General features: G+C 40.4%; 1 protein-coding gene across 6 annotated transcripts in view; it reads left to right on the top strand.

Moving 5' to 3' along the window:
• Positions 1-12552, top strand: part of ARHGEF9 (Cdc42 guanine nucleotide exchange factor 9) — a 239649-nt gene that overhangs the window by 203973 nt on the left and 23124 nt on the right. For all 6 annotated transcript variants that reach the window (XM_028482653.2, XM_055081692.1, XM_055081695.1 and 3 more), the window contains one exon: positions 11453-11696. In XM_028482653.2, the coding sequence (XP_028338454.2) occupies positions 11453-11696 (244 nt within the window). The remainder of the gene's footprint in view (positions 1-11452; positions 11697-12552) is intronic.

Raw genomic sequence — 12552 nt, 5'->3', positions numbered from 1 at the left:
TTACAGTGTCTGGTCTTACATTTAAGTCTCTAATCCATTTTGAGTTTATTTTTGTGTATGGTGTTAGGGAGTGTTCAAATTTCATTATTTTACATGTAGCTGTCCAGTTTTCCCAGCACAACTTATTGTAGAGGCTGTCTTTTCTCAATTGTATATTCTTGCCTCCTTTATCAAAGATAAGGTGACCATATGTGCGTGGGTTTATCTCTGGGCTTTCTATCCTGTTCCATTGATCTATATTTCTGTATTTGTGCCAGTACCATACTGTCTTGATTAGTGTAGCTTTGTAATATAGTCTGAAACAAGGGAGGCTGATTCTTCCAGCACTGTTTTCCTTTCTGAAGATTGCTTTGGCTATTCGGGGTCTTTTGTGTTTCCATACAAATTGAGAAATTTTTTGTTCCAGTTCTGTGGAAAATGCCATAGGTCGTTTGATAGGGATTGCGTTGAAGCTGTAGTTTGCTTTGGGTAGTATAGTCGTTTTCACAGTTTTGTTTCTTCAAATCCAAGAATACGGTATATCTCTCCATCTGTTTGTATCATCTTTAATTTATTTCATCAGTGTCTTATAGTTTTCTGCATACAGTTCTTTTATCTCCTTAGGTAGGCTTATTCCTAGGTATTTTATTCTTTTTGTTGCAGTGGGAAATGAGAGTGTTTCCTTAATTTCCCTTTCAGATTTTTCATCATTAGTGCATAGGAATGCAAGTGATTTCTGTGTATTTGTATTGTATCCTGCTACTTTACCGAATTCATTGACTAGCTCTAGTAGTTTTCTGGTAGCATCTTTAGGATTATCTATGTATAGTATCATGTCATCTGCAAACAGTGACAGTTTTAGTGGGTCATCATGTTTTCATTGTCATTTCTTGCTAAGTATTTTTTGCTTTCTTCAGGTGATCTCTTTGTTATTTGTAGTGTATTGTTTAGCCTCCGTGTCTTTGTATTTTTTACAGATTTTTTCCTGTAATTGATATCTAGTCTCATAGTGTTGTGGTTGGAAAAGATACTTGATACGATTTCAGTATTCTGAAATTTATCAAGGCTTGATTTGTGACCCACGATATGATGTATCCTGGAGAATGTTCCATGAGCACTTGAGAAGAAAGTTTATTTTGTTGTTTTTGGATGGAATGTCCTATAAATATCATTTAAGTCCATCTTGTTTAATATATCATTTAAAGCTGTGTTTCCTTATTTATTTTCCTTTTGGATGATCTGTCCATTGGTGAAAGTGGGGTGTTAAAGTCCCCCACTATAATTGTGTTACTGTCGGTTTCTGTTTTTAAGGCTGTTAGCATTTGCCTTATGTATTGAGGTGCTCCTATGTTTGCTGCATAGGTATTTACAATTGTTATATCTTCTTCTTGGATTAATCCCTTGATCATTAGGTAGTGTCCTTCTTTGTTTCTTTTAATAGTCTTCATTTTAAAGTCTATTTTGTCTTATATGAGAATTGCTACTTCAGCTTTGTTTTGATTTGCATTTGCATGGAATATTTTTTCCATCCCCTCACTTTCAGTCTGTATGTGTCCCTAGGTGTGAAATGGGTATCTTGTAGACAGCATATATACAGGTCTTGTTTTTGTATCCATTCATCCACTCTGTGTCTTTTCCTTGGAGCATTTAATCCTTTTACATTTAAGGTAGTTATCGATATGTATCTTCCTATTACCATTTTCTTAATTGTTTTGGTTTTGTTATTGTAGGTCTTTTCCTTCTCTTGTGTTTCCTTCCTAGAGAAGTTCCTTTAGCATTTTTGGAAAGCTGGTTTGGTGGTGCAGAATTCTCTTCCCTTTTGCCTCTCTGTAAAGTTTTTAATTTCTCCATCGAATCTGAATGAGATCCTTGGTGGGTAGAGTAATCTTGATTGTAGGTTTTTCCCTTTCATCACTTTATTAAATATGTCCTGCCACTCCCTTCTGGCTTGTAGAGTTTCTGCTGAACGATCAGCTTTTAATGTTATGGGGGTTTCCTTGTATGTTATTTGTTGTTTTTCCCTTGCTGCTTTTAATGTATTTTCTTTGTATATAATATTTGATAGTTTGATTAATATGTGTCTTGCCATGTTTCTTCTTGGATTTATCCTGTATGGGACTCTATGCGCTTCCTGGACTTGATTGACTATTTTCTTTCCTATATTAGGGAAGTTTTCAACTATAATCTCTTCAAATATTTTCTCAATCCCGTTCTTTTTCTCTTCTTCTTCTGAGACCCCTGTAATACAAAAGTTGGTGTGATAATGTTGTCCCAGAGGTCTCTGAAACTGTCCTCAATTCTTTTCATTCTTTTTTCTTTATCTGCTGTTTGTTTCTCTGTCTTCTCATTTTGCTTAACTTACTGTGTTTGGGGTCTCTTTTTTTCAGGCTGCAGTTTCTTAGTTCCTGTTGTTTTTGGTGTCTGCCCTCAGTGAGTAAGGTTGGTTGAGTGGGTTGTGTAGGATTCCTGGTGGAGGGGACTGGCTCCTGTCTTGTGGTGGGTGAGACTGGATCTTGCCTTTTTGGTGGGCAGGACCACGTCCGGTGGTGTGTTTTTTGATGTCTGTGACCTTATTATGATTTTAGGCAGCCCCTCTGCTAATGAGTGGGGTTGTGTTCCTGTCTTGCTAGTTGTTTGGCATAGAGTGTCCAGCACTGCAAATTGCTGGTTGTTGAGTGGAGCTGGGTCTTAGCGTTAAGATGGAGGTCTCTGTGAAAACTTTCGCTTTTTAATATTACATGGGGCTGGAAGTTTTCTGGTGGGCCAATGTCCTGAACTCAGCTCTCCCACCACAGAGGCTCAGGCCTGACACCCAGCCCGAGCACCAAGACCCTGTCAGCCACTCGGCTCAGAAGGAAAGGGAGAAAAAAGAAGAAAGAAAGAAAGAAAATAAAATATAGTTATTAAAATAAAAAAATATTATTTTTTAAAGTAATAGAAGAAAGAAAGAAGAGAACAAGCAAACCAAAAAACAAATCTATCAATGATAACAGCACTAAAAACTATACAAAAAATTTTTTAAAAACCAACAGACAGAACCCTAGGACAAATGGTAAAAGCAAAGCTATACAGACAAATCACACAAAGAAGCATCCACATACACACTCAGAAAAAGAGAAAAAGGAAAATATATATATACAAAAAAAGGAAGAGAGCAACCAAATCAATAAACAAATCTACCAATGATAATTAGCTCTAAATACTAACCTAAAATAAACACAAAACCAGAAACAAATTAGATGCAGAAAGCAAACTCCAATTCTACAGTTGCTCCCAAAGTCCACCACCTCAATTTTTGGATGATTCATTGTCTATTCAGGTATTCCACAGTTGCAGGGTACATGAAGGTGATTGTGGAGATTTAATCTGCTGCTCCTGAGGCTGCTGGGGTAGATTTCCCTTTCTCTTCTTTGTTTGCACAGCTCTTGGCGTTCAGCTCTGGATTTGGCCCTGCCTCTGCACATAGGTCACCTGAGGGCATCTGTTCCCCACCCAGGCAGGACGGGGTTAAAGTAGCAGCCTATTAGGGAGCTCTGGCTCACTCAGGCCAGGGGAGGGAGGGGTACATAATGCAGGGCAAGCCTGCGGCATCAGAGGTTGGTGTGACATGGCAACAGCCTGATGCATGCTGTTTGTTACCCCAGGGAAGTTTTCTCTGGATCCCAGAACCCTGGCAGTAGTGGGCTGCCCAGGCTCCCTGGAGGAGAAGTGTGGATAGTGACCTGTGCTTGCACACAGGTTTCTTGGTGGCTGTAGCAGCAGCCTTAGCATTTCATGCCCATCTCTGGTGTCCGAACTGATAGCCGTGGCTCGCACCTGTCTCTGGAGCTGGTTTAGGTGGTGCTCTGAATCCCCTCTCTTTGCTCACCCCAAAACAATGTTCCCTTGCATCTTAGGCAGTTCCAGACTTTTTCCCGGACTCCCTCCTGGCTAGTTGTGGAGCACCAGCCCCCTTCAGGCTGTGCTCCCGCGGCAACCCCAGTCCTCTCTCTGGGGTCTGACCTCTGAAGCCCAAGCCTCAGCTCCCAGCCCCCACCCACCCTGGCCGGTGAGCAGACAAGCCTCTCAGGCTGGTGAGTGCTGGTCGGCACCGATCCTCTGTGCGGGAATCTCTCCACTTTGCCCTCCGCACCCCTGTTGCTGTGCTCTCCTTTGTGGCTCTGAAGCTTCCCCCACTCACCTCCCATCTCAGCCAGTGAAGGGACTTCCTAGTGTGTGGAAACTTTTCCTCCTTCAAGCTCCTTCCCAGAGGTGCAGGTCCCATCCCTATTCTTTTGTATCTGTTTTTTTCTTTTTTCTTTTGCCCTACCCAGGTACCTTGGGAGTTCCTTGCCTTTTGGGAAGTCTGAGGTCTTTTGCCAGCATTCAGTAGGTGTTCTGTAGGAATTGTTCCACATGTAGATGTATTTTTGATGTATTTGTGGGAAGGAAGGTGATCTCTACGTCTTACTCCTCCGCCATCTTGACAGTCCCTCCTATAATAGATTATTAAAGAGTTGTGAACATTTAAAAGGAGGTACAGTGACAGGGACTCTCCATTGGTTTCCTAAGAGCAGGTCATGTCGCATAAAATCCAGCTTCTATCTTGCCAGTAACTAGACTAGTTGATGAGAAGGTTGCACTAGACAGAGAATATCAGGATTTCAGCCTGGCACTTCAGATTTTCCCAGTTTCCTTGCAGATAGACGCAATGTGGAGTGGTAGAAAAAGCATAAAATTTATGTTCAGACAATTTTGGGCCCATTAGTTCCAGCGCTCACTAGCTACATGATTTCAAGCAAATGACTTCACTTTCTCCACCTTCACTTTATCATCTGTAAAATGAAGATAATAACTACTCTACAGTATTGTTGTGAAGATTAAATGAAGTCAATGCATGTAAAATGACTGATAGAGGGCCTGACACCTAGTGGGTACTTGTTAATCTTAGTCTTCTCCCACCCCAATAAAGAACTAAGCAGCCTTGTAGGTTAGTGAGGTCTCTGTCACTAGATGTACCCCCAAATGTGCTAGATGATTTCCTGCCAGAAATAGTATAAGAGAGATTGATAGACCCATCTGATCCCTGAGATCACTTGGCCTAGTTACTAAGTTCTCATCCAGTCTTAAGATTCTCTTAATTCCCAGTAAGTTAAGCAAAAACTTCCCCATTTGGCACATTGGAAGTTGGGATTGCATGCACCACTTAGAACAGCTTGAAGAAATTGTAGCTTGTTTCACAGTGTGCATGTATGTGTGTGAATATATATATGAAGATACTTTTTAAGTGGCCATTATAGTAGGTGTGAAATGACACCAGTGTCTTCTAATTATGTGATCCCTTCTTTAATTTTTGCTGCTTTCCTCTTTGTTTGTCACTTTTCTTTTGAAAAATCTGATGACTCCTTTTTCTCTTTCTTCTTGTCCTTTATGGTGTCCTTAATGTCTCTGCTCCCCTGCATCTTATTGCCCTGCTATTTTGGTTAATAATATATTTTGTTATTTTCCTCCTGAGATGATTATATTGAAAATTACTTTGTTGCTTTGGGGAATTTATCTCTTTTTTCATTTCTTCCCTTTCACTTTTTACTGGGGAAGAGAGGAGAGCCCCTTTTACCTCTCTTCAATCAATCATCCGCCAATATTCCTACAACCCTGCAGTTGCCCCTAACAGCCTTTTCCCCATTTATCATCAATTGTGCCAGTCTGGACATGCTCTGTTGTCCCCTGTGTCATAACTGCTCAGTATTTATGTCACTTTCACCATATTCTGGGAGAATCAGAACTAAACAGAGTATAAAGATGCTGGAGAGAGGATTTCTTCTATTCATGGAACTTTATGCATTTGGACCATTTCTTCGTGCACTAAAGGGCCAGACTTGGAGAATGAGCCATTTGGGACAACTCAGGAATGCAACAGTAGCATCAGAGACGGAATAGAGCAGAAAGAAGATTTCTGCTTTAAAATCAGGGGATTTAAAACCAGAACACCTGAGTCCTAGACTCTACTGTCTCTTACTAATTTGTCTAACCTTGGGCCAGTTCTTTAACTCCTTATTTTTATCAGTGACAAATCAGGCTGATGACAGAATTCATCTCAGGAGGCTTTGAGGAGAATCACCTGAAGTAGTGGGAAGCAGTAAAGTATAATGTCAAGAACATGGGTTCTAGGGCCAGACAAGAGGCCACCAATTTCCTTTTTCCCATCGGTTGTGTGACCTTGGACAAATTCTCTGTGCCTTTTATTATCCCCTCATTTGCAAAATGGGAACCATAATAGTATCTACATGGAAGGGAGGTTGTGAGGGGTAAATGAGACAATACAGTTGCAGTGCCTGGCACACAGTAAATGCTTAATAAATATTAGCCATTGATTACTGTATATACAGTGTTACTAATCATTCATTCAGCACATTTTTATTGGGAGGCAGTATATGCAGTGGTTAAAACAAGCACAGATTTTTAGAGTCAGATAGCCTAGTCTCAAAGCCCAGCAGTGCCATAAATGGTAGCTTTTATTCCTCGGCAAGTTTCTTAACTGCTCTATGTCCACAGTTCCTCGTAAGATGGGGTTATACTAGTACCTAACTTGTAGGATTGTTGTGAGGATGATTTAAGTTAATAAATGCAAAGTGTAGCTGCCAAGGGATGAACACATAAAGAAAACGTCATACACACACACACACACACACACACACAATGTAATATTATTCAGCATTAAAAACTAAGGAAAGCCTGCCATATCCAACAACATGGATGAACCTGGAGGACACTATGCTAAGTAAAATAAGACAGAGAAAGACAAATACCATATTATCTCACTTATGTATGGAATCTAAAACAGGGCAACTCATAAAGGTAGAGAGTAGAATGGTGGTTTCCAGGGACTCATGGGGGTGGGAGAAATGGGGAGATGTTGGTCAAAGGGTAAAAACATTCAGTTATGTAGGACAAATAACTTCTGGAGAGCTAATGTACAAATGGTGACTATAGTTAGCAACACTGTATTGTATAATTGAAATTTGCTAAGAAAATAGATCTGATGTGTTCTCATCACAAAAAAAAAGGTAACTATGTGAGATGATAGATATGTTAATTAGCTTGATTGTGGTGATCATTTCATAATGCATACATATATCAAAACATCACATATTACTCCTTAAATATATACAATTTTGTCAGTTATACCTCAGTAAAGCTGGGGGGAAATGCAAAGCATTTAGAATAGCGTCTGGCACATAATGTATGTTGGTTAAGTGTTCACTGTTGCCATTGTTGTTGTTATTATTTTGTTATTATTAAGTATGTACTGTAGATGCTGGAATACAATAATGATAAAGACAAATCCAGTCCCAGCACCATTTGCCTTCCCTAGTATCTGAGATAAAACCAGGTTGTCAGGCTAGGAATGAGTAGCCAGGGCCCCCTCTAAAGAGCTAGGGAGAACCTTACTGACAAGCAAGTGAGGCAGGCTGCAATCCTGAAGAGTTGCATTCTCCAGATTGTAGCATCTGTCATTTGTACAAAATGTCCTGCAGTGTTTTATTAAACCCCATGAATACCCAGTGAGGCCAAATTCAAACAGCTCCCAGCTGTTTCAGTCATGTAATGTGAGGGACGGGGGTGGGCTCCTTGCTGGGGCTATGGCTAGGGCCAGGACCAGGGCACGAGTGCTTGGCTGCAGACTGCCAGGGCCCTACTAGAGAAGCACTAGCTCCCTTAATGTCCTCCAACTTGGATGAGTGGAAAGGAAAAGGAGGAAGGCTGCCATCGTATTAGAAACAATCCCATTTAGGCAGAGAACTTGTGATGACCCAAATAGCATCTGTGGTGAGCACCTATTCACCATGTCCCTTTGAAAGCACTCAGACCACCATTAACAATTGGCATGTGGGCATTCTGGTCCCAATAGTACCACAGGTAACTAGGGCTCAGGAGGGCTTTGCCCCCTGGTTATGTGTAGAAGCTGAGCAGAAAAACCTCTGAGGCTTTATCAGCTGTCCTTCCCTGGATAACTCCTAAGTGAAGAAAGACCAAGGAAGGCTCAGTGCTGGGCACAGCCTGAATGGACAGACAAAATTAAAAGCTGTAAAACAGAACTAATGCAAATTCACTAGTGTGGTAACTGAGTGCCAGTTGTATAAGGGTCTTCATAGTCAGTGCTAGCATTCAGGAAAGGAAAACCATAGTAACTTGAGCTGGATGGTGCAATCAGGGAAGGCTGCTTTGAGGAAGAAGAATGTATGATTTTGATCTTGAAGGCTGGAAGGATTGGAAAAGGAGGCTTCTTTGGGGGCAGGGAGGGGATATTAGTGTGAACCTAAGTATAGATCTGTGATTTTGGTGAGTGAGTGGCAAACAGTATTTGCCACCCACCACTACCACCACCCCTACCCTGAAAGGGTATATGGAATTTTCAGAGACAGTGGGGTAGCTATGTAAATTTTAAAATATTCAGAATTACTTTTGCTTTGTTTTTTTTTTCAGTCACAATATTTAACTTATTTTGAAAGTTTAAATGAATTAAAGGAGGCAGTGGGATTTTTAGATTTATCAAAAGGAGTTTTAAAGAGCTATGAAACACTGGTCTAGAAGAATGAAAGCTCAGCACCATGTTTATCAGACAAGGCTGGCCTCATGACCTGGAAACTGCATGTTTAGATTTGAGCTTACAACAATTTCACAAGGTGAGAATGACTCTCCTAGTTTATAGTTGAGGAAATCGAGGCTCAGTGAGGTTAATTCATTTGCCCAGTACAACACAGCTAGTAGGTTAAGCAGCTAGGATTCAAACTCAGAACTTTAGGCTCTAACTCATGTTATTTCCACCATTCCATGCTGCTTGGTGGCCTTAGCTACCCTTTCTGGTTGGATTTTCTGAACAGTGGGTCATTCTTAATCATTCCTATCACATTCCTACACTTGGCTTTATGACTAATCTGTTGCCTGAAAACTCACATTCAACGCTCTGGGGAGCCAGAAAGAGCAGGCAAAGGGAGAATTTTAATGACACATCTCTCTAGCCCTGCTCCCGTGCCACAAAGACAGAATTCTCTCTCTTTCCTTATTATCGATAAATACCTAAAGAAACAATAGGAGGTTCAGTTAATGCTTTAAATTTAGCTCCAAGATCATATACATTCTTTCCATTTTTGGAAACTAGTAAAGATTTTGAAGGCTAACAATGATTGTGATATACCAACTCAGAGGGAAAGGAAGCTGCAGGCTGAAGTTAGAAATAGAGGGAGGAGGTTGAGCCTGCCCATGTTCTAGCCAGGTGGACACCCATCTGTGTGGGTCCAGGTCTGTGTTTATTTGTATTATGTATTGTAAGGCAGGTTTCAAGACTTTATAAGAACAAAGTAGATTACGTTGATCCATTCTCCTCAGCTTGTTCTGCTTTTGTAGTTAGATTAGCCTGACAGGGCCTACTTTTTATGCATATGTTTCACAAAGTGTTCCTGGGGATTATGGAAGTCAGTGCATGGGCGCCACCACATCCTTTTGGCAGGACTGAGCTTGTCCACTTTGAGCATGGTGAAAGGAATCCAGGCTCTGAAACAAGCTTGGAGCTACATTGTCCCACTCCGTACAGCAGACCTATCTCTCTCCTATAAACTTGATGCCAAGGTTACCCAACACATCAGAACCCATCTGTACTCGAAAGCCTATTTATATGCATAATCACTATGGAAGGAAAAAGAACACCATGATTGTTATTTTTTGCAAAGCAATTTATCAACACCTGTATTTCTCAGCCTGGGGCTTTGAGATTGATAGAGCTATGCTGGGAATCCTTAAAGACAGCCTTCCCCAGCCCTACAGAAAAGCCCAGTTTACCATGCAGTGTGAAGAGTTAGGACTGGGAATGTGAGTGGCCAAAGGCAAATCCTTTGCAGGTAGCCTGCAGCTGCGAACTGTGAGGCATGTCAGACAATTCAGTAAAATGGGAATAGTTTAACCAGACCAAGTAATGGTAATAAAAATTAATGAACATTTCTGACTCTATCAGATAGTCTAGAAGGCCAAATATAAGCAGAGAGGAGGGAGAGTTGGACAGAAAGGGCCCCTGCTACTGGTAGAAGACATCTGTCAGAGCAGGGCTCACTGGGGCCCTCCTTAGACAGACTCAGCCACATCACATGCAGCAGTAGGTGTGCTCTCAAGGGAAGCTGAGGGCAGTGCTGAGAGGAGGGGCTGAAAGACCATTGTGAGACAGTTACTTATCAGACCTTACATTCCACAGACCCACAGGTCATTTCATCCACCCCTCTGTTTTTCTTTTTTTAACTTATGAAATTCTTGATATTCAAAAAGATATAAAAACAATATAATGAGCACTTACTATCCAACTTAAGAAATAAATCATTACAAATACAGTCTTTCTCCTCTCCCTCTTTTCTTCCCTTCCTTTCCCTTCTTTCTCACTTGTCCCCATTCTCCTCTCTGTACTCTCTTGAATTTGGCATGTATCATTGTTGTATATTTTACATAATTATTGCACATATGTATGTATCCCTAAATATTAGATGGCCTTGTTTTGTATGTTTTTAAACCTTATATAAATGGAATAGACATAGATGAGATAAAACTGTATAGTAAAGAAACCAGGGGAATGATGAGCATGTGATTCAATATGGAGGTTGCCTGGGCATCATAGCTTTTGGAATGAGCAGTGGGTTCACCAAAACTTAATACATCATTAAAAGTAAGTAAGTAAGTAAATAAATAGAGAAATAAGAGCACTATGCATTGAGTAATGATGAGTGTCTCATGGAATGAGAATTGGGATTCAATTCTGTGTACCCAAGAACAAAACAAAAATCATAACAGATAGGAAATATACTCTTTGTATCCAAGTACAACTTTTATTTTTCTCACAGAATAAGATTTGTGAGATTCATCCATGTCAATATATGAAGCTCTTTATTCACTTTTCCCCCATTTCTCCTGCTAGACTAGGCATTCTCCAAAACTCCCCAGAGTGCTAAATGTTCAACCTTCCCTAAGTAATCTTTCCTGGCCAGCAGCCTGTGGCCACCTAGCTACTATTATCATTCATCTCCCCTCTGATATGCAAGTCTCGTTGTCTTGCTTGGATTCCTGAGTATACTGCAGGCAACCAACCAGTTCATTTCATACTTATGGAAGGCTTGCAAATATTTTGGAAGAGGAAAAGCCCTTGCTAACTGTGCTTGTGTTGCTTACTGCTTCCTACTTCCCATCAGCAGTCTTGCAAACACATACTTGGATTGAGGCTGAGGTCTGAGAAAAAGTCTGGATGTAGGCCAGAGATTTTCTCTAAGAGCATCTAGTTAACCAACTATTAGTGTCATACACTAAGCTAACCTGCCCAAATTTAGACCAAACCACCCCTCATTGATACTCCAGAACAATGACAATGTTAGCATCCTGCTACGCCCATGTGCCAAGTCTCCTGGTACCCACTCTCCACATAACTTCAACAAAAAGCCTTCTCTTTCTTCCTACCTAGGACCTGATCCGGAGAGACATCCTGTACTACAAAGGCCGCATTGATATGGATAAATATGAGGTAGTTGACATTGAAGATGGCAGAGATGATGACTTCAATGTCAGCATGAAAAATGCCTTCAAACTTCGTAACAAGGAAACTGAGGAGATACACCTATTCTTTGCCAAGAAGTTGGAGGAGAAGATACGCTGGCTCAGGGCTTTCAGAGAAGAGAGGAAAATGGTACAGGAAGATGAAAAAATCGGTAAGTGACCTGAGAGGAGAAAGAAGAATATGGCTATGAAGAACATAGTGAGTTAAATTAGTTTTCATTTTTTCAGAGGCAGAGAGATGTTTGTTGCAAACTAACCTAATCCACTTTGGTGGTCCCCTATTATTAGGTTATTTTTGGTAGATACCAATAGTTTCTATTAGTCAGGGTTAAGTGATAGATTTTGGTCTCCCCTACATTCTCATTACTAGATAAGATTATTACACTGAAATAAAACCTCAGCCTCGATTCTCCCAAACATACAAAAAATTATTAGCAAACAAACACAAAAGCAGTCATAGAGCCTGTTCTGTAATTTCAATGAAGTCCCAACTCTGTCCTTAGATACATAACAGCATCTTCTGTAAAAAGGTTAGGTTAGTCGAGGCAGATTTGGCAACATATAGGATTCAGCTAAGTTCCTAGTCAGAGTCTAGTGAAAAAATACTCTGACAAGGGCCAAAATATAGTACCCATTTTCAATCTTCTGAAGTGTATGTATAGGCTGTAGGGTTCACTGGATTTTTATACCTAGTTCTTGTGAGGGCTAAAGTGCCTGTAAGACTTTTGTGGCCAGGGCACATCTTGCACAGCATTCATTTTTTATCAGTGAAAATTCATTTTTAACATGTATTAGGCTAATTAGGCCTCCTGCATTAAGGTGACTGAACTGCTCCTCTTGAGTGTATATTCCTGATTAGGGCATTTTAGATGTTAACTAAATGCCCCTAGAGTATAGATTAAAATTAATGTGCATGTATATATCATGCACTCTTTATGAAAGTATTTTAATGTAAATTATAGAAAATATAACAGGGTCTAAAATCATGACCACTTGCATGATTTAGAA

Source organism: Physeter macrocephalus, chromosome 21 (genome assembly GCF_002837175.3).
Source record: "Physeter macrocephalus isolate SW-GA chromosome 21, ASM283717v5, whole genome shotgun sequence".
In the NCBI taxonomy this organism is placed as follows: Eukaryota; Metazoa; Chordata; class Mammalia; order Artiodactyla; family Physeteridae; genus Physeter; species Physeter macrocephalus.
The sequence above is the reverse complement of the archived record's forward strand: the minus strand, read 5'-3'. Positions and strand labels throughout refer to the sequence as shown.